The 27762-nt window shown below is 37.5% G+C and overlaps 1 protein-coding gene across 2 annotated transcripts; it reads right to left on the reverse strand.

Annotated features, from left to right (window-relative positions):
- Positions 1 to 1820: 1820 nt before the first annotated feature.
- On the reverse strand, positions 1821 to 27348 carry LOC108715541 (5'-AMP-activated protein kinase catalytic subunit alpha-2). 2 transcript variants are annotated; one of them, XM_018260790.2, is made up of 9 exons: positions 27186 to 27348; positions 21448 to 21589; positions 16964 to 17057; positions 14733 to 14877; positions 14050 to 14137; positions 12326 to 12550; positions 10124 to 10628; positions 4030 to 4156; positions 1821 to 2543 (listed from the first exon to the last, which is right to left on the reverse strand). In XM_018260790.2, the coding sequence occupies exons 1-9, from the start codon at positions 27277 to 27279 to the stop codon at positions 2308 to 2310; spliced, it is 1656 nt and encodes a 551-aa protein (XP_018116279.1). In that variant the 5' UTR covers positions 27280 to 27348; the 3' UTR covers positions 1821 to 2307. The 2 variants fall into 2 exon arrangements, with proteins under 2 accessions (XP_018116279.1, XP_041417345.1); XM_041561411.1 differs by lacking the exons at positions 16964 to 17057; positions 21448 to 21589; positions 27186 to 27348 and adding an exon at positions 16778 to 16861.
- Between the last annotated feature and the right edge of the window lie 414 nt (positions 27349 to 27762).

Consider the following 27762-nt stretch of genomic DNA (forward strand, 5'->3'; position numbering starts at 1 on the left):
ATTGAAAGAGGGAGCACAATGCCAGTGTGTTCACAGTAAGACTGATAACTGCATACACCAAGTTAGAGGATCATTATAAAGAACCTTTTCATAAGACACATTTCATATATATACCATCAAAGATGAATGTGAATATTGTATTGGAATGAATTAACCGACTCTTGCTCATGAAAAATCTGCATTAAAAAGTATGCCTCTCTTGAGGGTATCTTGCTGTAACCATGGTACCCAACATTTTTATACAAGATCTAAAGCATGATGGGATTTTAACTGTAGAATAAACAATAAACTATACTTTACTGGATTCACCTGCTCCTAAAAAAACTGTGCACTTAATATTCACACACGTGTTTAGTATAAAACAGGTATAATGTCAGACTGACTCTCTGCAGTGTTGTTTGCCATCTATATTTATCTGTGGGGTTTTTTTGTTCAGTTGATCAACAACAAACTGGAGATTGACAATAGTACAATGGAATTCCTCTTTTATATCATAAAATTTCATTTTCTCTTTGATGTGTTAAAGAGCACTGGTGAGACATATAGGGGCAAATTTATTAAGATTTGAATGGTGAATTATAATTCTATTAAAAAAAAATTTTGGTCAAAACTCACAAATTTGAATTTTAAATCATCAACTCCTATTTGAATTTGAATGTGAGATTTATCACATCTGGACCCCGAAAACAGTTCTAATTTGAATAAAAACCTGCCAAGTTAAAGTGATACTGACACTAAAAAACAACTTTTTAAAATATGAATGTACATTAAATGTAAAAGTTACCTATAGGTCATGCTGATTGTTTTTTGCTGAGAGTTTTGTTTCTGTAAGTAATTGTTCATTGAAGTTCCTAAACCTGAATGTTCTGCCAACCCGACTGTCCCATATCAGCCTGTCAGTTAGAGTTTCTAATGCTAATGGACTCCTGCTGCACAAATATGGCAGCCTCCTCATAGACGAACACAGGGAGTCAGATAGGTAAAGTAAAAGCATTGGGCAAATACTTTATGGCAAAATTATAAGTAGCATGCAAGTCAAATTTATGATAGATGTAAAAAAAGGCATAATTTCTGGTGTCTGTATCCCTTTAATTTACAAGTCAATGGCAGAGGTCCGCTGAACCATTCGCAAACTCGATTTGAATTTGATTCAAATTTTCAGGTTGTTCATATTCAATCTAATATTACACGTTGACGGGTTTTTTTTTTATAAATAACCTCCCATTTGAGTTGTGAGTTAATTAGAATTTATAAGAGAAAAATTCACATAACTCGACCTTTGATAAATCTGCCCCAAAAAGTGCAGAATGCGGTTCTTAAACAATAAATAGCTGCATTTTGGTAGGTGAGCCTACTTTCTAGCAAAACATACACAAAATATATACAGATAACATAGCACTAACAAAACAAATGCTTGTAGCATTTCATCCCTTGGCACAAGGAAGCTCTGTCTACAGCAGAATTGTAACCTGCTGCGATTGTTTGCTGCAATGGTAGAGATTTGTACTGGGTCTACTTCAACAAAATTTAAACTTACATATTGAGGGTGTATATATGATTCCTTTTAGGAAGAGCAGAGGTGTAAACAATGACCCTTGCTGATCAATTAAGCACTTTTATCAGTTATAAGCTACTACCCGACTTGCATGGTTGAACCAACCTTCATTTCAAGCTGTTAAAGAGCCTCCTGGAAATGAACAGCAGCACACTCTGTACACCCTGCGCCTGCAGTATCATTGCACATTCCCTATAATAACATTTTCAGGGTAATCATATCAAAATAATTCAATAGTGAAACATAAAAAGTGATACATCAAAAGCAGCATTTGTAACCCTTTACTGTATAGATGCTTAGCACAAAAACATTAATTAATGAAATACATTTTACTACAGCTTTTCTTTCTCTTACACCTCTGTTAATTGCAGAATACAAATACTATACAATAAATCAAAAAGGCAACTTCATCCGTGTATAATGAGAGCAATATTCTTATAAAAATAAAAGCTGCTTTTCATAACTCTACTATCATAATATCCAAATAAATACACGTCATTTTCGTTAATAGGTTAGCACACTGAAGAGTAACTAAGTTGTAGTTTAGTATAATTATCCTGGATTGTTTCGATGTCACTTCCCATTCTGCAGTATAATTCTAATTATAAGGACAATAAATAGCAGCTTTTTTAGGGTTTGCGGTGTCTAGGTGCTTAAAAGCTTGCACTGTACACAATTCCCAAGGCAATAGAATAGCGTCAATAAAATATTCACAGTGCTCTCTAACATACTGTGCAAATTATGACGGCTTGTTAACGAGCCAGTGCTGTAATCAGACTAGCACACATTTCAAAGAAATCCATGGTATGGCTCCCCAAGCGAGGGTTAACTAAACTAAAACTGCCTGAGAAAGAGCCAAAGAGAGGTCCACTTGGCGCTGAATAGTCTGATGTGGTTGAATCAATACTCAGGCGCGGTCTGTGCAGGCCAGCTGCAGAGCAAGAACGTTGAGGGGTTGAAGAACCTGATTTTTGTTCCATTACTTCATCTGGAATACAAAGTTGCAAAAGCATGAAACCACATATTACATTGGGAAGTTTTCAGACCAGTAGTCAGGTCCCACAAAGTGGCTAATGAAATGAGATTAGCCCCACTTGTAACCTAATGTAGTGACTGGCAGGTTTAATTTACAACACACTGGGGCTCATTTAAAAAAAATGTTTGCAGGGCAGATTGGTTCATACAATGAATATACTTCCCGTGCGCATGGTTATATTTCTGAAGCTGGATAAGAGTGTGCAAATAGAATTGCAATTTATAAAATTAGCATAATGCATATTTATTCGCAAATAGTTGTACTGCACATGCTTTTTCCTGAACGCTAAAATATTGCACTGCTGTACCCATCTTTCTATTTTTTGCGAATTCGCATTACACATACTGTACAATCTCACAAATGAGATGGCTGTTTGTGTGAGTGAGCCCGTTGTACAAGGCTGTTGTGCTCAAAAATAGCGTTGACCGTAACTTAAATTCGCAATTTACGAAACTGTTTTGCGAATATTTTCTACACCACCAAAGTCGTGGCATAATTCAAACGCAGAGTGTGTGCATAAATATTCTCTCTAAGCTCTTCTGTACATTTGCAGTGCGAAAAATAATTCGCAATGGACACTCTTATCCAACTTTATATATATAACAATGCGTTTCACTGTGCGATAAACAATCTGCCCTGGGCGAAGTTTATAAATGAGCCCCAGTGAATGTCCATAAGAGCATTTTAAATATGGCAAAAATCGCCAATATATATGCAAACATTCTGCATTTGAGTTACACCACAACTTTGGTGGCCAATAACATTTTTGAAAAACATTTTTCGCAAGTTGCAAATTGAATTACTCTTAACGCTATTTTCACGCACAATAACTTCATATAATGCCTTGCACTCATGTGAACACCCATCCCATTTGTGAGCTGTATTTTTTTGCAATGTGAATTCGCAAAAGACAGAAAGCTATTTTTTAGCGATCAGGAAAAAACATGGCCAATACAACCATTTGCGAAAAAATATTCACAAAAAAATATTCCCTGACTTTGCCTGTCCTTGACATTTCATTTGTCTCCCCTTTGTAGGTATCTTGCTTTTTTTTTTTTTATCTTTCTCAGTCAATTCCCCCTGACCTGTCAATGCACCTGTCTTTGTCGTTGTCACCCTCTTTCTGTCCCTGTTGATCACAGTTTGTCCCTGTCTGTAGGTTCTTTTTGCCCATGTGTCTGCCTGTGCTACTGGAATCTTTGTATTGAATACAAATAGAGCACGTGTGATATAGTATTAAAAGCAAGAAAACTTTTTCGGAACTAGCAGCACCCTTTCCTTGGATGGTAAATCTGTTGAATGTTTTTTACTTTCATGCATAAAGATACAAGTCAATGATGTGAAACCAGTAGTAATCTAATTGCTAGTGAACTACAAATCCCAGGAACTACTGGATGCCGAAATTACTAGACATGAATGAAATAGATTTCTGACTTACCGTCAATACTTTTAAAGTCCAGAAGATAACTGCGATTATCAACCTGGTACAGCTGCAAACTCATTTTCACGTAAGTACCAGTCACTGGATTCTTTCTTCTCACATGGAGATGATAAGGATTAACTATCTATGGTACCAAAGATTCTGTTAGACTGCAACTCTCCCAGCTTTGTATAAGATAATATGCATTAATTTGCCAAAAAGGCAATACGATCTTGTCTTGGGTTTATTTTCCAAACTTATGGGTTTATTTTCCACATCTAGATATGTTTTCGTGATGGGAACAAAACAGTTTTTGTGCATTTTACAATTATTCAAAACTATTTTATTTCGCAAGAATATATATATATATATATATATATATATATATATATATATATATATATATATATATATATATATATACAGAATTTTTCAAGAGGGATCAGCACTCCGCATTTTAAATCACCAAGTGTTTATTATCACATCACTGTGCATCCAGCGTTTCGGCCCCCACTGGGGGATAAAAGTGCTGAAATGTTGGATGTACAGTGATGTGATAATAAACATTTGTTGATTTAATACAAGTGCTGGTCCCTCTTGAAAAATACTGTATATATTTTGAACAAGCACCAATTACAGGGAAGCTTTGACAAGAGTGTGGGTACTTTCTGAACAAATGTATACAAAAAAACTAACGTTGTTTTAGAAAATTGCTGGAAAATTCATATTCATTCATTGAATCACTTGTTACAATTTTGCCATAGGTAATAGTAGTTTTCACCAAGAACAAATAAAAACGAATAGAATTAAAAAGGATTTAGCGAAATGCAGGAAATCTAACAGTCACAAACACAAGTTTTCTGTAAAAAAAATATTTGTACTTTAATAATTCCAAAATTCCCAAATAAATCCTTACATGTTTGGCTTTAAGGTTATATATAAAAGAAAAATTGTCACTACAAATAAAATATTCCCTGAACTGTAGAGGAGGTTTAATAAATCTTTCACAACCAACATCATGAATGATGTGTCTGCAGCAGAGAAAAGTATTTGGTTGAACTAATAAACTATTTTAAGATCAGATATTGTAAGAAAAATAATAAAACTTGTTCGGCAAACAGGTTTATTAAAATCCCCTACAGTCTGAGTGCACATTTATAGCTGACAACCCCCTGTTAAGAGAATAAGTGTAATGTCTTTCTTGCTGCAGGACTGTTCTTAGTAACTGCTGGATGGGTTGGGGGTGTAGCATAAGTGTAGGAGACGTGCTCACAACTGTGATGAAAGATAGAAGGCATAGGGGAGGGTTGAAAATAGCATATATTCTTTATAGTCTGGACAGGGACAGAAGCTAAGATAACTGCATAAAATAAGCCATGGTACTAGACACAACAAAAAGTATTGTAAATCGTCTTTTATGAGAAACCAGAAGAAGGTCTTTATTTCTCCAGTGTTGGTAGACTTTCACCTCTGCACTCGAATTACAGTTCTAGTATAGTATACTAAATAATGTGCAAAAAAAAAAAAATGAACATGACGCTTAATTCTCATGGAAAGGAACTTGCAAGGGTTTAATAAACCCTTAGACCCTTTAGTTGAAGTATTTAAGCAATGTGAGAACAAGCTAAAATCATGTCAAGAGCTGCATAAGCCTGGGGGAATTATAAGCAAGATCTTCAATTCAGTAGCCAGAAATGTTAGAGGCCTGCTAGTGCAGTGGTCAGTGGGCTTCAGAGACTGATAATCAAAATGCATCTATAATTGTGAAGGCATCCCACACACTATTTGCAGCTGATGTTCCCTGGATTCCTGACGTGGTATCATTATAGTACATACTTTGTGAAGCAGGAACTGCACATACAGCTTTAAAGTGAAAATGGTGTTTACCAAATTTTATTTGGCCACATAGAATGCAAACATTAGGTAACGTTTTGGGCAGTCATGCCACCCTTCATCAGATAACATAATGGCGCTAAGCACAGGTATTTACGTGCAAAACTCTTTCCATTAATAATCTGGGGATGAGAGATTACTTAATTAGTGAGTAAAATTACACAATAATTGCAAAAAAGCTCCCCAAAAAGTCATTAGTGCTTAATGTCCATAGGCTAAACAACAAGAAAAACAGGTATGGATTATTATTACACACTATATACCTGTAGAGAAAAGGGTGCAAAATGCATACCTGTTTCCAAATTGCAACATGCTAATCAGCTACTGTATATTATGTACAGTATACTGGTTGGCTATATTATGTCCGCTATAATCGGCTATATTATTTATGTTACAACTGGCTTACATAAAAAAGTGAATTAACATGTTGCAATATGAAAACAGGTATGTCTTTTGCATATTATGTATATATATTTTTTTTTGGGGGGGGGGTGATTTTATTGGTCTTCTTTGCAATTATGTTAGGACTTGTATGATTGTATTCACTAATTATAATTATAATCTCCCACCCCCTCATAATTAATGGGGGGAGTTTTGCACTTAAATAAATTATAACCATTATGTTATCTGACGAAGGGTGGCTTGACTGCTCGAATCAAAATGCATACCTGTTTATGGCAACTGGACCCCTTCCGGCCAAAAGAGTCAATGTTATACTGCTTCCAACTAGTACATTAGGGCTGGCACAGGGAATGGAATGGCTGGCCTGCTTCCATGATGCCCTTGAATATATACTAGTGATTAAGAGGTTCCCACAATTAAAGGTTTTTTATAGCACGCTAACACAAAATAAGAGTTCTCATTTACGAAGCACAACTGCAGTTGCACTTGGTCAGAGATGACCACAGTTGCAATAAGACTTGGTTCCTTGCACTCCACATAGATGCAGTCAGTGTCAGGGGATCTGTCCTGCCTCCTCTTCTATCACACACTGCTGCCATTAATGTAGGAGAACCCTGGAGCTACTGTCATGTCACAGTGGCCTGTGTGGGGTGATTTTGCAAACTGTGTTTTGTGAAGGAACTGCTTCTTTTAAAACCTATGAATCCACATTAGCCAAAACATGTATTACGGCATCATAGCAACACTCTATATACACTATATATAGGAAAAATCTGTATCAAGATATCTGCTCAGAATGTCCCAACATATTCATGCAGTTTAGATAAAATGTGATCTCTTGTTTCTAAAATATGGTCCTCTGTATTTTCAGCTTCCACAATAAACTCTCCTTAAAGTTCACTGAATTTTTTTATAGAATGTGCACAATATAGTTACCAGGAGTTAGAATATATTCTAGATACCTCTGTCTACTATAGTACTCTCACCACTGCCCTAAATGAGCTTGCTCCTATAAAAACTAAACGTTCTAGACCCAAACCACTTCAACCTTGGCATACTGCTCATACAAAAGCGCTCCAAAGACACTCACGTGCACTTGAGCGTCGCTGGCGCAAATCCCGTTCAGAATCAGACTTTTGGAGCTACAAATCTGCCCTGCGCTCCTTTAACACCAGCCTCTTCCAAGCCAAACAAACATACTTTACTTTACTCATTAACTCCCTTTCTAAAAAACCAGCACAACTTTTCTCCACCTTTAACACTCTCCTTTCCTCTTCTCCACCCCCTCCATGCACATCTGTCTCTGCTCAAGATATTGCCGAGCACTTCAAAAACAAAATTGACACTATCAGAAGGGACATTACACTACTCAACCCCCCTAGACTTCCACCACCCTCCCTCCACACTCCCCAGTCTCTCCTGTGCTCCTTCACCCCTGTCACTGATGAGGAAGTCTCAAAGCTTCTGGCCTATTCTTACCTTACCACCTGCCCGCTTGATCCAATTCCCTCAAAACTTCTCCGCAATACCAATCCTTGTCTAATCAAAGCCTTAACTCACCTATTTAATCTTTCGCTCTCAACTGGACTGTTTCCTTCTCAACTAAAACATGCTCTTGTCACCCCCATTCTGAAAAAAACCCTCTCTTGATCCCTCCAATCTTGACAATTTCCGACCTATCTCTCTGCTACCTTTCATCTCTAAACTACTTGAGCACCTAGTCTACAACCGACTAACCTCATTCCTCTCTGACAATAACCTGTTGGACCCCCTACAATCTGATTTTAAGCCACAACACTCCACGGAAACTGCCCTGACTCGACTAACAAATGACCTTTTAATCGCTAAAGCCAACAATCATTTCTCACTACTAATACTGCTTGATCTCTCAGCCGCATTTGACACTGTAGATCACCCTCTCCTCCTCCAGTCCCTCCAGTCACTTGGCCTTCGTGACACAGCCCTGTCCTGGTTCTCTTCTTACATCACCAATCGTTCCTTCAGTGTCTCCTATAATGGAGTATCATCTTCTCCCCTACCTCTTTCTGTTGGAGTTCCTCAAGGCTCTGTCCTGGGACCATTACTATTCTCCCTCTATACTTCCTCCCTCGGCAAATTAATAAATTCGTATGGTTTCCACTATCACCTCTATGCTGACGATACTCAGATCTATCTCTCATCTCCTGATCTCAACCCAGAACTCCTAACTCGCGTCTCCTCCTGCCTGTCCGCTATCTCTACCTGGATGTCGCAACACTACCTTAAATTAAACCTCTCTAAAACTGAAATGGTTCTCTTTCCTCCAACTAACACCAGTAACATCCCCGAAGTATCCATCATAGTTAACAATTCCACTATCACCCCCTCTCCCCAGGCCCGGTGCCTTGGGGTTATCCTAGATTCTGCCCTGTCATTCACTCCTCATATCCAGTCACTTATTAAATCATGTCACTTCCACCTAAGGAACATATCCAAAATACGATCATTTATCACCCAAGACGCTGCCAAAATTCTTATTCACTCTCTCATCATATCGCATCTAGACTACTGTAACTCTCTTTTAATTGGCCTCCCCCTCCAGAGACTGTCACCTCTCCAGTCCATAATGAACACTACTGCGAGGCTCATACACCTCAGCAACCGCTCCTCCTCTGCCTCGCCATTCTGTCAATCCCTGCACTGGCTTCCGTTACCTTTCATCAAATTCAAATTAATGACACTGACTTTCAAAGCACTTCATAACTCTGCCCCACCCTACATCTTTGAACTCATCTCCATATACTCACCCAATCGCTTACTACGCTCCTCTACTGACCTGCTACTCAACTCTTCTCTCATTACCTCCTCACATACTCGCATTCAAGACTTTGCAAGGGCTGCACCCCTCCTCTGGAACTCTCTCCCACGGTCTGTCCGACTTTCTCCCAACCTTTCTGCTTTCAAGAAATCTCTGAAAACGCACTTCTTTCAAGAAGCCTATCCTCACTCTGCTTAACTACCAAACGCAACACCACATACAGTACCACATTTCTCGCCCACTTAATTCGATCTTGCCCACTCCCACACCTTGTGTATTACTCCCTTCCCTTTGGACTGTATGCCTATGCATAGGGCCTTCCTCCTTTTTGTACCTGTATTGATTGTAATGTTTGTTACTCCATATGTTCTATGTATGTAATTCATGTGATTTAGTTGTATAATCACATTTACTTTACAGTGCTACGCAATATATTGGCGCTATATAAATACATGTTAATAATAATAATAATAATAAATAGATATGGCATTCACAGTTTTCTTTGAATCACTGAAACAGAATAAAGTTGTATTCACCCTAAACTTAGTCCATCCTATGATATAATTGTCTGAGGGATTCTGCATTCAAACTTGGTATGATTACATTATGATTACATTTTTGGCCAGTTTAAAGGTGGATTTGTGATTTGTGGATTGCACAGAATCAACAGAATAGCATGCCAACCTTTTGCAGAGGCAATAATAATTCCCTAGTTTCCTTCTCTATAAATATTATTACATGAATAAAATAACATGCATTTTTCATGCATATTAGTTTAATGTCCACAGTCTGCAGAGCATGATGTAGAAATCTTACAGGTGACCGCAGCAGTGCGCATCTCAATTGCACCACCAAATACCAAATACCTGTGCAGTGACATAAAAACACACACAATGCACAGAAAGAAGAACTTAATTTAAGCTAAAAAGAAGTTACAATTCTATAGGATGTCCGTGGTTCTAATATCAGCTGGAGTTCAATTCTAGATGTACAATTACCTATTTTAGGAGGAAGACTCACCTTCCATTCAAAATCAAGTTGCTTCATGGCTCGATAAACTTCAACCATAATATCATATGGTTTACTTTGACTGCGGATTCCCAAGTGCCACTTGGCTTTTTTCACAGTTAGGGGTTTAGGCTTGGTGGTGTTCAAAGCATCTAGAGGACATCTTGCCTTGGGACTATCTGCTATTAGAGGTGGCATTCTTTCTGGGTGTGGCTTCACCCCAGGGGGGATGTGCAAAGTGCTTTCATCTATGAATGAGCCAGTTGGTGGACTAGAGGCGAGGTAGAATTCACTGGCCTGGTTCATTATCCTTCGATTGTCTATTATAAGGTGGTAGGCGACAGCAAGCTGGTCTTGTGGGTCACCACTGTATAAACTGTTCATAACTTCTAATTCTGTACATTCAAACTTCTCACACACTTCCTTCACAGCCTCATCATCAACTACATTGGCATCATACGATGGGTCTTCTGGAAACAAGTAACTGGGTAAATCCTGTTTAAACCAGTCATGTTCTCTGAGGAAAGAAATGCCCTTTTTAGGAATAGCATGAAAGCAAAACATTACTGCAATAAAACCACCTTCAGCCTTCATATATATATATATATATATATATATATATATATATATATATATATATATATATATATATATATATCATAGAAGAAGGGTCCGCACACACAGGACTTACAGATTAATCGTTGGTGTTTATTTAAGCAAGAGGAGACCTGACATTTCAGTCAGCAATCTGACCTTTATCACTTTGATAAAGGTCAGATTGCTGACCGAAACGTCAGGTCTCCTCTTGCTTGAACATTTTATTTCCAAAGATAAAGTCTCATATGGTATGTTAGTATCTAAATATAATATATTTCCTGAACTGCACAGATCCAGTTACTGAAAACTAACACTTTTCATTAAAAAAAAAAAAACACTTTAGATTTTGGTAAAACAAAAAAATGGTGGCAAGTGTATAGAATAGTTTTTGACAAGAAATCAAGCGCAGATTTCTTTGCAAAAGGGAAAAGGTCACTCAACAGATCACAGCTGAAAGTTTCTAAAAGTGAACAAGTGTTCCTTAATGTTACTGGCATCCACTTCACACATCCAGGATGTGTGAAATTATCCATAATCCACGTTTCATGCTCTGATATGTGTTACCACGGTTACTGGCTCTGCATAGCACAACAGAGCTCAAAATTACACTCCTCCATTTATCACTCAAAATCATGACTGAACCACATTTTGCTCATTGGCTGGGGTCAGATCAGGGACACATTTAGCCCTGCAAAACTTTTTAAGCAAACCCTTAAATATAGGACAAGAGTCAGAACAGCAATATGTGTCACCCACCTGCTCTTTTAATACAACTCCCAGAACCCTCATACAGGTATCAGGTCCTTACCTTGAGGCATGGGATCTATTTTCAAGAATGCTTGGAACCTGGAGTTTTTCTGATTTCCAGAAGGGATCTTGGTCACTATACCTTAAAGCTATCTTAAAGAAGAACACCCCCCCAAAAAAAAAAACCCATTCACTACCCTAGATTGTCCCCCCTCCCTGCTTTCTCCCTGCATTGTATATTATTCTAAAAAGTGGCCCATCTTCTGGATCTTTGGTCTTCTTCTGAGGTATTTTTTTTTAGCTGAAGCAGTCCGATATTTGTACTAACTGTGCATGAAAAGTTCCATGAATTGCCGAAGGGAAGAGGATGCGAGGAAAATCAAAGTTCTGGAAGATGGCTCCATGAGCTCCACTGTGCTACTCTGCATAAATAAGCAAGAATAATATTCAGGGACACTTGTTGGAGTAATGTACTATGCGGGGAGAAGCAGGGAGTGGGGACTATCTAGGGTAGTAGACAGGGCTTTTCTTATTAGTTCTCCTGTAAACATTAAAAAAGACCATCAGAATTGTTTGCCACCAATATGGATTCATGTAGCTTAGTTAGGGTCAAGTACAAGGTACTTTTTTATTATTTAAAAAGAAAAAAGAAAATAATTTTTAAAAAATCTGAATTTGTTTGCTTAAAATATACTTTATGGAAGATGGCCTTAATTCTGAGCTTTTAGGATATTGGGTTTCCACATAAAAGATCCCATACCTGTACTAAGCATTGGTTATCATCTTTATTGACTCTTTTCTGTATTTCATTTCAGCATGTAAGGATCCGTTTTGCTTTTAACTTCTTTCTTACATAATAGGAACCATTACCTTATGTCTTTGATGGTGGCACGCTTGAGAGGGTCAACTTGTAGCATATGCATTAATAATGTAGCAGCAGAGCGGTTAAGGTACTCAGGGATGTAAAATACTCCCCCTCTTATTTTCTTAAAAAGTGTTGGAACATGTTCATCATCAAATGGTAGAGTTCCACAGAGCAAAGCATAGAGTATCACTCCACAGCTCCAGATATCCACCTCAGGACCTGCGTACAATCTACACAGAAAGGAGCAGACTCAATTTCCTGATAGAATAGACAAAATGATTTCTTGCAGCCCAGAATCACTGCATTATCAAGTACAGGCGTGGGACCTGTTATCCAAAATGCTCTGAACCTGGGGTTTTCCGGATAAGGGATCTTTCTGTAATATGGATCTTCATAAGTTTCCTAGAAAACCATATAAACATCAAATAACCCCAACAGGCTGGTTCTGCCGCCAATAAAGATTAACCGATAATCCTTTTTAAAAATTTGGATTATTTGGAGAAAATGGAGTCTATGGGAGACTATTCAATTCAGAGCTTTCTCGATAATGGGTTTCCGGATAACGTATCCCATACCTGTACCAAATGAGAATACCCCATCTCTCAATGCATTCTCACAACTTGACGGGTAACACAATCCCTCAAAAGTATTTAGCTACACCTTAAAAGCAGTCTCTTTTGACATCAACAAATGGGCTAACTATACTGATCTTTACTTGAGCATGCTCACTTATCTCTCACAGCAACAACGACCCAAAAAAATCAGAAAGATGAACAAATCCACTGCCATAGAACTGCTCTACTTCTAGCTAAATAATAGCCCATAAGAAATATATTTCTAGCCTAATCTTTGCCACTTGCCCTATTAGGGTTTTTGTTACTGTGTTTACCAGGTGAACTGCTAACTGGAGAACAGTTATAAGGGAGATGTATATCCCCTTGATTCATCTCCTACTCACTTATGTACAAATGTCAGAGTGGGTTGATTCCTCTATGAGGTCTCGCCTAGGGAATAATTACCAGGTCAGATCTGTGGAGTTATACTTTTGTGTTCAGCTGTGAATCCCAATAGGATAATGGTAATGTACAGGAAAATACCCCATGTATTAGTAAGAGCCCAATCGTGGCAAGGGTTTTTTTTTATTATGTTTTTGCACCTGCTCAGAGTCTGGTAGTTTGAATAATAAATGGACCTTAACGTGATAAACACTGGTCTGTTTATCTGGTCCTGCTCTAAAATGGAATTTAGTTTAGAGGCATAAATTAACTACGTATTTAATTTGGGTTGAAAAAATACATCAATACATCAACCCATCCAAATGACGCCCCAGTGCGCACATACATACAGACCTATCTATAAACACATACATATATAAACTATAGTTACATATACTCTTAGTAAACTAATTGTAATATCTAAAGACAAGAATAGCTTGTCTAAGAAGTCATCCAAGAATCACAAGTCACTGAGCTCACAATTAATGCTGCTTCAAATAAATGTTTCAGTTTCACTTAAATTTAAGGCTGCTCTATTTGACAAACAGACCAGCAGCAATCAATACATTCATAATGTTACATAATTGTAATGCATTCTTGCTATTAACGCTATTTTTTGTACACTGCTTTTCATGGGCTTCCACTCTGCACCACGTGATGACATGATTAAGCAACTTTAACTGGCTGAATTTTACAAGTTATTAATGGCTTTTGCGTATCATACATTACTTTACCTTCCTGATATGACTTCTGGTGCTGCATAATTGGGAGAGCCACAACTGGTACGCAAGAATTCCCCATCTGACATCATGTTAGACAATCCTATGATTGATTGATATCAATATCAAACACAAGATACAGAAGTAAGATCACTTGCCTTAACATTGTAAAACATAAATGCATTTTGTCTGTGGCAGTGCAGAGTGTGAGAATGTGTGTGAAATAACTGGAAACAATCAGAGGATCAAATGAAATATTAAATACTATCTGCACATACAAACTTTATCAGATTCAATTTATAAAATTGAACACTTGAATACTTGCAATGAAATATACTTTAACAGTTTCAGAAACTTGCGAATATATATTTGTCGTAGGCATGTCACTAGCCATAACAATTCTTGCAAGGTCATGTAAGTGGCCAGTAAGAGGCAAACGATAACTGTGCAGCTACAAGAATTGTTATCTTTATAGAAAGGGGATATTTAATGTCTAACTACTTCTCTGTGTTCCTTCAATAAATACATTGCTCTACATGACTAGACTACAAAACATAATAATACAATACAGTTTTTCAAGCTAATTACAACAGAATATTAACTGAAATTGCAGAGTTCTACATCCTTGTATACTGATAACCTTCAACAAATAACCTGTTTGTTGGCTACATTCCTAGAATATTTGGGAAGTCACATACCAAAATCAGCTATCTTGGCATTCATGTGTGCATCAAGCAGCACATTCTCTGGTTTCAGATCGCGGTGAACCACCATATGTCTGTGACAGTAATCTACAGCAGAAATGATCTGTTGAAAAAGGCGTCTTGCCTCTGTTTCTTCAACCTACAAAATACAGTATAAAGCCAATGAATTCTGCCCTGGATTTCCTACCAAGGTTCTTAGTTAGGCATTATTTGTTAAATGTTTACACATATGTTGGTTTTAAAATGCTTTTCTGTCGTCTTAAACATTATACTGATAAAACAGGAATAATATGTAACAATTGTACATCTTATAGCCAGATATCAGCATTTTGCCACTGGTATATAATTTCCACTGTGCTTTCTCACTCATCACGGCACACACAATTTAGTTTTCTGACATCTGGATTCCTTAGGTTTGGTATTACATATTCCAAACCACACAAAACTGATACTGTGCTACGACAGTCCTCAGAGAAAAATGCATTTCCAAAGAAAGAGAAATGAGAGCATGGCACATAGATCTACTTTGTTGTATTTTTTTTGTTTAACTTGGAAAAATGTGAACAGATCAAAATTTTAAATAGCTGAAAAAAACTGGGTGCATTTATCAGAGTCTGTTATCATCTATCCTAATAAAACATACACTGCTAGTGTGAGCTTATTTGTGTTAGTAACATTTTAAAGAAGCTTATTTTTGATGTGAAGTCTGGGCCCTCTTACAGAAAAAAACTTTGATTATGTGTTTGACTGCAAGTTCCAAAAGCAGACCAAGTTCTCTGTGTAATACAATATTCTTAACAAAATTCCAGTGTTATTGCAGCCACTAAAATCAGACCAAAAATTGGCTCTAGATGAAAGATGTACAATAATTTGTGTTTTCTGTTATTAAATTGCAAATGGGTCCAACTTGTACTTTTGAGGTAAAGGGCAGCTCAGGATGTGACATGGGCATGCACTTATACACACTTAATTATTGCATCACCAATAGATGCAACATGCCAGATGCAAGAAGCCTATATTTACTGGCTGGTTAAGGCAGCTGAAATATCCAGAGCTCACTTGCAGCAAATTCCATTTCACCAACCAAACTGGTGCACAGTTCTAGAACAACTGAGCATACAGTAGGAGCAAACTCTTTGGGGGGGGGGGATTCACTAAAGTGTTGGAAAGTACACAGTTCCTAAAGTATCAGAAGCCAAACTGTAAAAATGTAGTAATAATGGCATATAATTATGTATTTATATAGTGATGAATATTGTCACATGACAGAAACTTGTGTATTATATTATTGTACCCTCTTCTGTGAAATATGAGGATATTACAAGTCACCTCATAGTTCCTTGACTAAGCATCCTGGAACTCCTCTGTGACTTATAGTAATCTCATATTTTATTCACTATATTTTATTCACTATAAAACAGTACACAGCATCGGTGGCCACAAAATAGCCCTCCCCTTAACACCTGCCAATAGGCAGGTCTGCTTGTGCTAGAGTCCTGCTGTGGGACGGGTACCCACGGTTTACCTGCAAAAAAAGCAGGTACCTTGAGGGATGAGGATAGGATTTTTGGGGGCAGTAGATGCGGGTCTGTGGGTCGCTGGTCTCATCTATATTTCGTATCATGTTATATTATCTATATTTTACTCCTTTTAAAAATTTACAAGACTTTTTTTTGTCTCTGTCCACTTCTGATGACGTCACTTCCGGTTTGCAGCAACAGCACTTTCTGTTTAATGGTGGTCGAAAGGTTCCTGATAAGGCAGTTGCGGGACAGGGCAGGTTGTGGGTTTGGGTCTCAAAAATTGGTTCCACGCAAGACTCTAGCCTGTGCCCTCTATGATGTCCACTAACTTGTGCATCATTACAATATGTATGTAAATACGTTTCTTATAATGGTAATGCCAATATGTATGGTAAAACATCATTTGGTCCTTTTCTTTATCATCCAATTGAAAACAGAGGTCATGGAACATTTATCATCTTTTACACCAAGGGAGTACACTGTTAGCACTTGCATAGTGTAAGACAAGGTACTTACCAAAGAGATGCATAGAAAAAATGCTGGGTCTTAATCTGTTAATGGCCCTTAGGAGCTATGAAATGGGTTGTTCGAATAGGAAGTTCTACAACAGACAAAGTGCATTTCTCTGTTTTATTTTAATGTATAATCTGTTTGAGATAAAAAGGCCCATTGTCCACAAAAGAGGTAATTTGCTCAACTCACCCTTCCATGTTTGCAGATATAGTCAAACAATTCTCCCCCAGGGACATATTCCATGACCATAAAAAAATCCGTTGGAGTGCTAATGACTTGGTATCTTGAAAAGAAAATTGTGTATAGTTAATTGTCTGTAGTTTATATTTATACTGGCTACTGCAATGCATTGCATACATACATTTTGTCTTTCATTGGCCCATGATACAATATTTATGTTCATTACTCAGGGTAGAAATAACTTTTTATTACTTTAAGTCTATGTGGTATGACCTAACTAGCATGTATGTGTGGTTTATAAGCCATCAGTAGTAGGATATGGCTGCACCACTCTAACTCGGAATCAGAAGTATTTGGTTACTAGGAAATATTCTCTTTTTAAACATGAATATATTTTTAGTTTATCTGATTACACACACAGTAAATCAAGCGAACAGCTTATTCTTACAACACAATATTTAATCCTGTCATGCCTTGAGAGACATTCTCTTTATTAGAACAGTGAAATGGTCACTAGATGTTTGTAGCAATCTACACAAGTGCAGAGAAAGGAATCACTGTGAAAATATATAGCATAATTTTTCATTCTATACTTTGCAATTTCACTAAAAATGATTTGGCATTTCTGATAATTGTGCATCTTAATGACATTTTCCACTTATGCAAAGGATATGTTTGTTCTCATTCCAAAAATGCCACCTTGTATATTTTAGTCCACTGTGAATACCTAACCTTGCTTGGTTAATCTGGTAAATATTATTAAATGTTCTCATAAACATAAAAGATAAATTCATTATTGCAAAGCTGCCCAACAAACATTCTATATTTATAAGATTGCACTTTCTTTTTCTCCTTAATTAGGATAATCTAATAATTAGGCAACATAAATACTTATCAGAAGTATGGACAGCATTAGAGATGAGCTGTGACTGACAGTTCAATCATAGATCATTAAAAACCTTTACAACATATTTCAAACATTTGAACAGCTTTCTTAAAAACATTCTCAGTTCCCTTTAAATATCCATTGTGTCCACACTTTTAAAACTTAACAAAATCTGTTCATAACTTTTTTTTGGTTGCAGAAAAGGGAAAGTGGCTTCCAACATCTGTTGCTAGATAGAACAACTGGTCCTTGCCTAAAAAACATCAGGAAAGCTTTCTCCTGAATGGATTATATCCCCATCTACCAGAGTAGAGTAGATCTTCTATTTCAATATTCCAAATTTTGCATGCCACTACACACAACTTGAAACTTCACCAATAAATTTGTTTGAAAAAGCAAGGGATTCTACTTACCTTGTTCTCCAGCCAGCACACAGATTTCCATTCATTACTTTAAAACATATTAAGTGCCAAATGTAGGTCCTTTATAGTTTCAGCTGGCTTTAGCCCTGCTAACCTGAGTGTCATCTGTCTCCTGTTAACTATTTGTCTAAAGAACCAGTGTTTCCAGTAAGCAAAATAACTAATTTTCTCCTGGTTATTAGATAAATGATGAGATTCCTCACAGAGCTTTGAAAGTGATTACTTCTATGTGTGTGCAGATGTTCAGTCCGTGAATCCAAATATCGGATCAAACTGGTCAAGTCATGCAGTTGCACATGATTTTGACAGCAAAGAAAATATTTAGTTGCACTATAAATTCCACCTGACTCACTGGATCAACATCAAGTGGAATAATTAGTAAATAAAGCGCAATTTCAAATGGTCCTAAAGGAACAGTAACACCAAAAAATAAGTGTTTATAGGACTGACAATATAATGTACTGTTGCCCTGCTAAAGCTGGTGCATTTGATTCAGAAACAAAACTATAATATATATAAACAAGCTACTGTGTAGCCATGGTAGCAGCCATTCACACACAGGATACACAGTAGATAACAGATAAGTTCTGAAAAATCCCATTGTATACTACATAACTTATCTGGTACAGTATCTGGGTTTTTTTCAGGATTCATTGATATCTGGCATAGAGCCGAGAGAGTGGCGAATTGCTATTGTGGTGCCTCTATTCAAAAAAGGTTCCCCTTTCTCAGCCTCAAAACTATATACCAGTTAGTCTGACGTCAGAGGTAGGAAAGCTTTTTGAAAGGTTAATAAAGGATAAGATACTGGACTTCATAGCAAATCATAATACTATGAGTTTGTGCCAGCATGGTTTTATGCATAATAGATCTTGCCAGACTAACTTAGTTTCTTTTTATGAGAAGGAAAGTAGAGACCTTGATTCTGGGATGGCAGTGGATGTGATTTACTTAGACTTTGCTAAAGCATTTGCTACAGTTCCACACAAAAGGTTACTGGTTAAATTAAGGAATGTTGGCCTGGAACATAGTATTTGTACCTGGATAGAGAACTGGCTAAAAGATAGACTACAAAGAGTGGTGGTAAATGGAACATTTTCTAATTGGACCAGTGTTGTTAGTTTAGTACCGCAGGGCTCTATACTAGGTCGCTTGCTTTTCAACTTGTTTATTAATGACCTGGAGGTGGGCATTGAAAGTAATGTTTCTATTTTTGCAGATGATACTAAATTGTGCAGAACTATAGGTTCCATGCAGGATGCTGCCACTTTGCAGAGTGATTTGTCTAAGTAGGAAAACTGGGCAGCAAATTGGAAAATGAGGTTCAATTTTGGTAAATGCAAGGTTATGCACTTTGGCAAAAATAATATGAATGCAAATTATACACTAAATGGCAGTGTGTTGGGAGTTTCCTTAAATGAGAAGGATCTTGGGGTCTTTGTAGATAACAAGTTGTCTAATTCTGGACAGTGTCATTCTGTGGCTACTAAAGCAAATAAAGTTCTGTCTTGCATAAAAAAGGACATTAACTCAAGGGATGAAAACATAATTTCGCCTCTTTATAGGTCCCTGGTAAGCCTCATCTGGAGTATGCAGTGCAGTTTTGGACTCCAGTCCTTAAGAGGGATATAAATGAGCTGGAGAGAGTGCAGAGACGTGCAACTAAATTGGTTAGGGGGATGGAAGACTTAAATTATGAGGGTAGACTGTCAAGGTTGGGGTTGTTTTCTCTGGAAAAAAGGCGCTTGCGAGGGGACATGATTACACTTTCAAGTACATTAGAGGACATTATAGACAAATAGCAGGGGACCTTTTTACCCATAAAGAGAATCACCGCACCAGAGGCCACCCCTTTAGACTAGAAGAAAAGAACTTTCATTTGAAGCAACGTAGGTGGTTCTTCACAGTCAGGACAGTGAGGTTGTGGAATGCACTGCCGGGTGATGTTGTGATGGCTGATTCAGTTAATGCCTTTATGAATGGCTTGGATGATTTTTTGGACAGACATAATATCAAAGGTTATTGTGATACTAAGCTTTATAGTTAGTATAGGTATGGGTATATAGAATATGTGTATGGATGCTGGGTTTTCATTTGGAGGGGTTGAACTTGATGGACTTTGTCTTTTTTCAACCCAATTTAACTATGTAACTATGTAACTATGTAACTATGAAGTGTATTCTTTTCTTCTTTTTGAGTTTTGAATGGCTGTCCCCATTGCTACACAGCAGCTTGTTTATATAAACAATTTCTGAAGCAAACACACCATTTGTACCACAGCAACACAACAGTTCATTATATTTTTATTACTTCAAAAGACTTTAATTTTGTGGTGTTACTGTTTCTTTAAGACACACATACACATGACGACTTTGTGTGCTATCCAACTGATAAGCCCTCGGCCGGCCCAAATAGACTGATAATTCTATACATGGTATGGGTTTCTCTCTATTGGTCTGTTTGTTCAAGTAAACAATCTGAACAGCAGGAAATGAAAAAGGGCTGATTTTATCTGTGCATGTATGGACTGATCTAGAATACTCATATTAAATATGATTTAAAGGTGAACTACTCAAATATGACCAGACACAGCATCACGCCAAAAGTATGCAGTTGCCATACAGTGGTACATTATGTGTGAGAACCCATCCCAAATAAAATAATCATGAATGGTGAATGAGATATAGATTCTAAAGCCACACTATCATGCTAGCAATTTTTTTTTTTTTGCGGTCTATTAACAGCCAAATGAAATGTGATTGCAAGAACACCAGCAGTAAACTTACTGTGCAGACCAATGCTGCTTAGCCTCAAGCCACACTGCACACAAGTTGCTCATTGCTCATGTGAAACAAATCTTACATTGCTTATATCCTGATCAAGAGATTACCATTCTGTAAAGCACAGCTGATAAGTTATTTAGCCATACTGCAAAGCATAGAATAGATAACAGATTTGTTATTTTGCCATTTTGGCAATATTACTTTTTCTGTAATGGTAATAACAATTCATTAGCAATAATACTTTACATTCTCAAGGCAATCTAATACTTTGCATTCTCAAGGCAATCTAACATAAAATCTAATGCATTGTAAAGAAATAATTTGCCTTTCCTTACATTTCCTGCTTAAAATCTTAAAATATGAGAAACAACATTGAAATGAAACAGAAATACTTATACTTACAATTTGATTATGTGTGGGTGCCGAAAAAGCTTAAGATTTTGTATTTCTCTCTTTATTTTGCCAACAACATCCAAGTTACGAATCTTTTGTCTGTTTAATATTTTCACTGCAACTTTATGCCCTGTCAGCTGATGTTCACCAACTGAAAGAGAGTCAAATAGTAAATAGGTTATCAGACACTACCGTTTAGTATATAATGGGGGGAATTCTCACTACTCCGGAGCATGTGGCTTTCAAATATCCAGCAGGCAAATAACACAAATTTTATGATTACCCGTAGCTATATTATTGTTTACTATTCAGTCACAGTCATCTGAAAACACTTTTAGTAAATTTATCCAAATAAAAGTTTTGGACCATTAGTGTGCCACAAACAGTATTACCTATACGGTTTGCCAATTCACTTGTTTTGGGATAATAGGCCCATTGTCAAGAGTAACTATTATGCTGTTCATTATTACGGTCTACTACACATCAGTTAAAATAAAATCAAATGCCTATTAACTGTGTGCAGCTTATAAAGCAGAAAAGAAGATGGGGAGCTACTGGGGCATTTTAGGAGGCACAGATCTTTACTTCTAAAGGGCTGTGGTTGCCTTAGGCTGGTACAGAAGTCCACAACATAATGTTCAGCATTTCTACCCTACTTCTTTTGTTAAGCTTTAGTTCTGCTCTAATATGTTTAAACGTTTTTTTACAGTGAGAGCTGTGAAGTGGACATTATTAAAATGATGCTACCCACTACAGATTGCTCCCCATACAAAAAAATGTTTTTTAAAAAAAGGCATCAATCCTTGTTTTACTACCCCTATAAAACCCTGAATATATTTCTTCTTTGCTTTGAATGGGAAAATATTCTGCACAATGCAATAAAATGTATAGACCTACACCAACACGCGGTTAACTTGTAGACTGATGAACAAAATGGTTCTGTATGTCCACTTAGGATAATACAGGAAGTTATAGCAACAGTTTTATGCAAATAATGAAAGCTATAGCAACGAATCTAATCTTAAATCTAAAAATTTGGTCTGTAAGGTTAAAAGCTTATGTCAGAGAAAAATTTGAGTGTGTGCTGCCACAAAAAATAAAATAAATGGTACCACTCTAATAAACTAAAAAAATATCGTAATTAAGTAAATAAACCAGGAGAATCACTCACAGTTCACCTCAGTCCCAAGGTGCAAAATCTAAGACGCTGAATCCAAAAGGAAAAATGTGGGGATCTCCAATAATCAAGAACTAAATATTTTTGTAAAAAAGTAGAAAATTTATTAGGACATAGGCACCTAGGTTTCATGTCCTAATAAATTTTCTACTTTTTTACAAAAATATTTAGTTCTTGATTATTGGAGATCCCCACATTTTTCATTTTGGATTCAGCGTCTTAAAAGCTTATGTCCTCAAGTGCCACCAAACGCAAGGTTAACAAAGATCATTAACTCACAAATCAAGTCATATGTAAGGCATAAATGGTGGAATGTAACATGTTTCCTTAGTGCAAAAAAGTTTGCAAACACCATTTTTTACTGATTTAAGACCTCAACGACTGCCTCGCAAAGTTTGCTACAAAATTGCATTTGCAAACATTTGCAGTGTATGTAATAAGATTCCACAATCGCAAACCATTTTTTGCAACAAAATATTTAAGGAAACTCCAGAGCAGGTGTTAAAGGTTTGCATTGCTCAATTAAGATTCGCAATGCAATAAAAGCCATTCGAAGAATATTACATTGAAAAAATTTTATTCGCAAAGTTTTGCTCTTTGCAAATTTTATTACATTTCCCCCAAAGTGTCTGGCCATTGAGCAAACTACAGCAATCACAAAATCTTGCACAGTGTAAAATGTCATGCTCTGTCATGTTTAATAGCACTACTTGAATGCTTATTTTTTAATTCCCAAACACAGATAGCGAACTTTAGATACATATATAAAATTCTGAAAAACAGCAACTCCGGTGTTAGATGAACCTGCCAAAGAACTAGGTTAATCCTAAGATGTGGGGTTTTCTCTTTTACTTGTAGTGTTGTACAACAATATCTGCAGTGGATACAAATTATATTCAAAGCATACTCCCAGCAGTCTGGATGCTAAAATTAGAACACAGACCATTTCATAGATTCCTGGCGGCATCCTTGGGGGAAGCTGACAGAGTTCTTAGGTAACTACATCAATACTGCTGCCTAAAGCACAACATCTAAAGCATGGCTGCTAACAAGCATCTGTGTATGTATGATGCTTTGTGCTAGTGTAGAATGAAGGTCTAAATGTCTGCAGTATGAAGTTCACCATCACAGCAGTTGGCTGAAAAGGGGTTTATTCCCAAAGACAATAGATGCTCGCCTGTAGCATAATACTCAATTTGGGTAATGGAGATAGCAGTTACAAATACAGTATGACTGTTAATAATACGTTTTATTGCAGACTAAGAGACATATGTTGAGAAAGGGAACAAGTAACCTAAAGTACTGTACAGTTTTCTGTTGCAACCTGTGCCTGTCACATCTCCATAACTTACATGTCTGAATGATGTGCAAGCTAGGGGGTAAGAGAGAGGATGTTTTCATGGCAACCCTGCCCATCCCTCATTAATACACTATTTTCTCAGCCTGCATAACAAATTACTCAACTTTCAACAAAAAAAAGATAACAGTGGTATGTCTTTTATTTCCCAGGAACATCTGAGTACTGGGGTGTTTTCAGAAAAAAGATTTTTGGTGAAGCAGTATTCAGTTGTATGAAATTAAATCAAATGTGAAAAAATGTGAGTACCCTTGTAATTTTGCTAATTTGAATGCATGTAACTGCTCAATACTGAATACTGACAACACCAAATTGGTTGGATTAGCTCGTTAAGCCGTGAACTTCATAGGCAGGTGTGTCCAATCATGAGAAAATGTATTTAAAGTGGCCAATTGCAAGTTGTGCTTCTGTTTGACTCTCCTCTGAAGAGTGACAACATGGGATGCTCAAAGCAACTCTCAAAAGATCTGAAAACATAGATTGTTCAGTATCATGGTTTGGTGGAAGGCAAAAAAAAGCTATCTCGGAGGGTTAAACTGTCAGTTTCATTTGTAAGGAATGTAATCAGGAAATGGAAGGCCACAGGCACAGTTGCTGTAAAACCCAGGTCTGGCAGGCCAAGAAAAATACAGGAGCAAATGTGGAGGATTGTGGGAATGGTTACAGACAACCAAAAGATCAACTCCAAAGACCTGCAAGAACATCTTGCTGCAGATGGTGTATCTGTACATCGTTCTACAATTCAGCGCAATTAAGTGCTTTGGACTGATGAGACAAAAAATTTGTTTTTCTGGAATGGCCATCACAGTCCCCCGACTTAAATATCATCGAAAATCTAGGGGATGATTTGAAGCAGGCTGTCCATGCTCCGCAGCCATCAAATTTAACTGAACTGGAGAGATTTTGTATGGACGAATGGTCAAAAATACCGTTCATCAAAGGCTATAGCAGGCGTCTAGATGCTGTTACATTTGCAAAAGGAGGCTCAACTAAGTATTGAAGTAATATCTCTGTTGGGTGCCCAAATGTATGCACCTGTCTAATTTTGTTATGATGCATATTGCATATTTTCTGTTAATCCAATAAACTTTTTGTCACTGCTGAAATACTACTGTTGCCATAAGGCATGTTATATATTAAAAGGAAGTTGCTACTTTGAAAGCTCAGCCAATGATAAACAAAACTCCAAAGAATTAGGAGGGGTTCCCAAACTTTTTCATATGACTGTATATTGGAGGTTAAGGTCTCTATGCTCTATTCTAGAGCACAGTGCCATATGCAACAGAGTATGCAACAGTACAAAATAACATGGTGGTTTAAGCCTGGTTTCTGCCATGCACTCCATGCTGAACTTTGTATATGTTAAACCCTTCCCTATGTTGTTCATATGATATTGAACCCTAAACTTAAGGGTCCAACTGGTCATTCAAATAAAATGCTATCCACATTTTATCACAAGATGGGTATTGTAACCGGTAAATAGCATTTAGCTGCGGGTACATAAGCTGAAAGGCTCCTCTGCCATCAGCGTATTTTTGCAGGCTGAGAGAAGCAGATCTGCTCCTTGCCCCGGCTCCATTAATTTGAGTCCAATCAGGATGTGTGTGCACACACAGTGGAGCTGAAGCTGAGGTCAGCGCGGAGATGCCAACTTTTGCATATTTGGGCTGACCTCAGCTTCACTGTGTGTGCACACGCTGGCTGTTTCAAATAAATCGAGCAGGAACAGGGAGCAGATCTGCTTCTTTCAGCCTGAGAGATATGCAGGCTGAGAGCAGAAAACCCCTTCAGTCTGTGTGCCCACAGCCTAATTGTTTCCCCTGTTGCTTTTGACATGAAGGGCCAGAATTTAGTTTAATGAGAAAAACTTATCTTCTACCTCCCCTTAGGGTACTGCCATACAAGATTAAATCTTTGCTACCACAGGTGAGTAATATCCTGCAAATACTGTCCAAATGGTAATAATGTGAATTGCTTCATTTTTCTGTAATTGTCTGAAGTTTCTCACAAAAGAACTTCGGGCGAATTTGAAAAAAGCGCCACATATGTTTTCCCACTGACGATTTACATTATTGCCAGTGGGAAAGCATTTGCAGGAGATTAGTTGCCTGCGATAGCGAAGCGACTCTTAAGCGAGTACCCATAGGCTTCCAGTATTCATGAGATATTGCACAAAATACTTTTTCCCATGAAACTGCCCAAAAATCTAAAACGGTGTTCTTATTTGACTAACAGTAGTTGAAAGCCCTATATTTCCAATGCCTTTAAAAAGCAGGTTTCAGATATGTTGTGGGTGCTCCTGTTCTCTTGTTGTAAAGCAACATGAGACTAAAACAGTGGTTTGCAAGTGCCCTATTTTTTTTAAACTGCTGACATAAATTAGCTGTGATTTGTCAGGTTTTCACCCTGTCTATCTATACAAACTGTGACAAGTAACAATTCCTTCATCCCGGGATCAACAGGAACAATTTACTCATAAGCTGAAAAGCAGCCAATTATTAAAAAAGCGGCTTCTTATTAAAAAGATTGAAAAATAGTTTTCCATCCAATCCGCGAGAATGTAAAAAAAAGCTTTTATTTCTTTTTTTCCACTGGCACCGTGCCAACCAGCAGCACATTTATTAAATCCCTAGCAGCAGACAGCTTGCAGGCGTGTACAGCAGCTCACACACAAAGGTTGACTCCGGCAGTCACACATAGCTGACATGTTACTGAAACCCTGTTTACATTGCTTACTGTTTATAATACTGAATGAAAATAAAGACACTGCCCTCAATGTCACCTCAACTCCCACAGCAGAGTTCAGAGGTGTAACTAACCCATGCAGCATCCCTTTGAAGCACCCAGTAGACTCTTAACAAATACACTGCTCACTGAACACTGAATAATATGACTTCTTTCCCTTGAATAACAAGCAAAGCTGCAGAGCATGTTAGTTGTTTAATGTAACTGATAAAGTGTAACATTACACAACTAACATGTTCTGCAGATCTGCTTGTTGTTACAGTGTACCCTGTGTGAAGGTTTCACGCTCTGTGCTTTCCACTTATAATGTGCTGCCGGCTTGATCCACTATGAGAAAGGGAGGTTCCATGCACCTCAATCACTTCTTCTCCCCGCTACTCAGAGAGCATCCCGTTCTGCTCTCCCATCAAGGGCTGACGATGAAAGTCTATAGCTATATGTGGCAAAGCTACGGCGAATATACTCAGCTTTTCACTTTTCCGAAGGTGCCAACTCCTAGCGTGTCCCCCAAGATGTAGTGTCCTATTTTAACCCGTCCATCGTGCTTCTGCTTCTCAGCCATCTTTGCGTACCACTCGTCTGTGTACCCACAATGCAGCTGGCACAAGCAATGACAGGTGCGTGCCAAAGGCTTGGATCCTAACAGAGCCTGTATCTGGGCGGCCTAGGGGGCGTGTCTTCATGCTGTGCACGAGCGGGCAGCCCTGCAAGGTCCTAGATCGCAGGAGCAATGACCAGTTGCTGCCCAGGGTACTGAAATACATCCAATGCTAAGACTACATTCTTATTGCGATTGTTTTTTCAGCTGCCCTCCTCTCCCTGGCTTTGTCATGGTATAGCACTAGTATATGGGCAGCACTTGCTCCCACAAAGCTTTAATGTTTTATTAGCACTTAGTAATGAACAAATCTGTTGCAAAATGACACAAAACACATTGATCTCAATGGGAATTTTTTAAATGTGTTCTCACAGACAATTGGCTTTTTTTTTGCGCATTCAAGTCAGTGGGCATTTTTTGCAGGTTTTCTTTTTTTTTTTTTTTTAC

This window comes from Xenopus laevis, chromosome 4S (genome assembly GCF_017654675.1).
Source record: "Xenopus laevis strain J_2021 chromosome 4S, Xenopus_laevis_v10.1, whole genome shotgun sequence".
Lineage (NCBI taxonomy): Eukaryota > Metazoa > Chordata > Amphibia > Anura > Pipidae > Xenopus > Xenopus laevis.

Bases quoted from the DNA above. Each gene is read 5' to 3' on its own strand.
- LOC108715541 (XM_018260790.2), bottom strand. From the start codon at position 27,279: ATGGCTGAGAAGCAGAAGCACGATGGACGGGTTAAAATAGGACACTAC. The intron at 21,590-27,185 runs GCTGAGTATATT...ACTCTCTTTCAG, and splicing joins CACCTTCGGAAAAGTGAAAA to TTGGTGAACATCAGCTGACA. The intron at 17,058-21,447 runs GTAAGTATAAGT...TTTCTTTTCAAG, and splicing joins CACCCACACATAATCAAATT to ATACCAAGTCATTAGCACTC.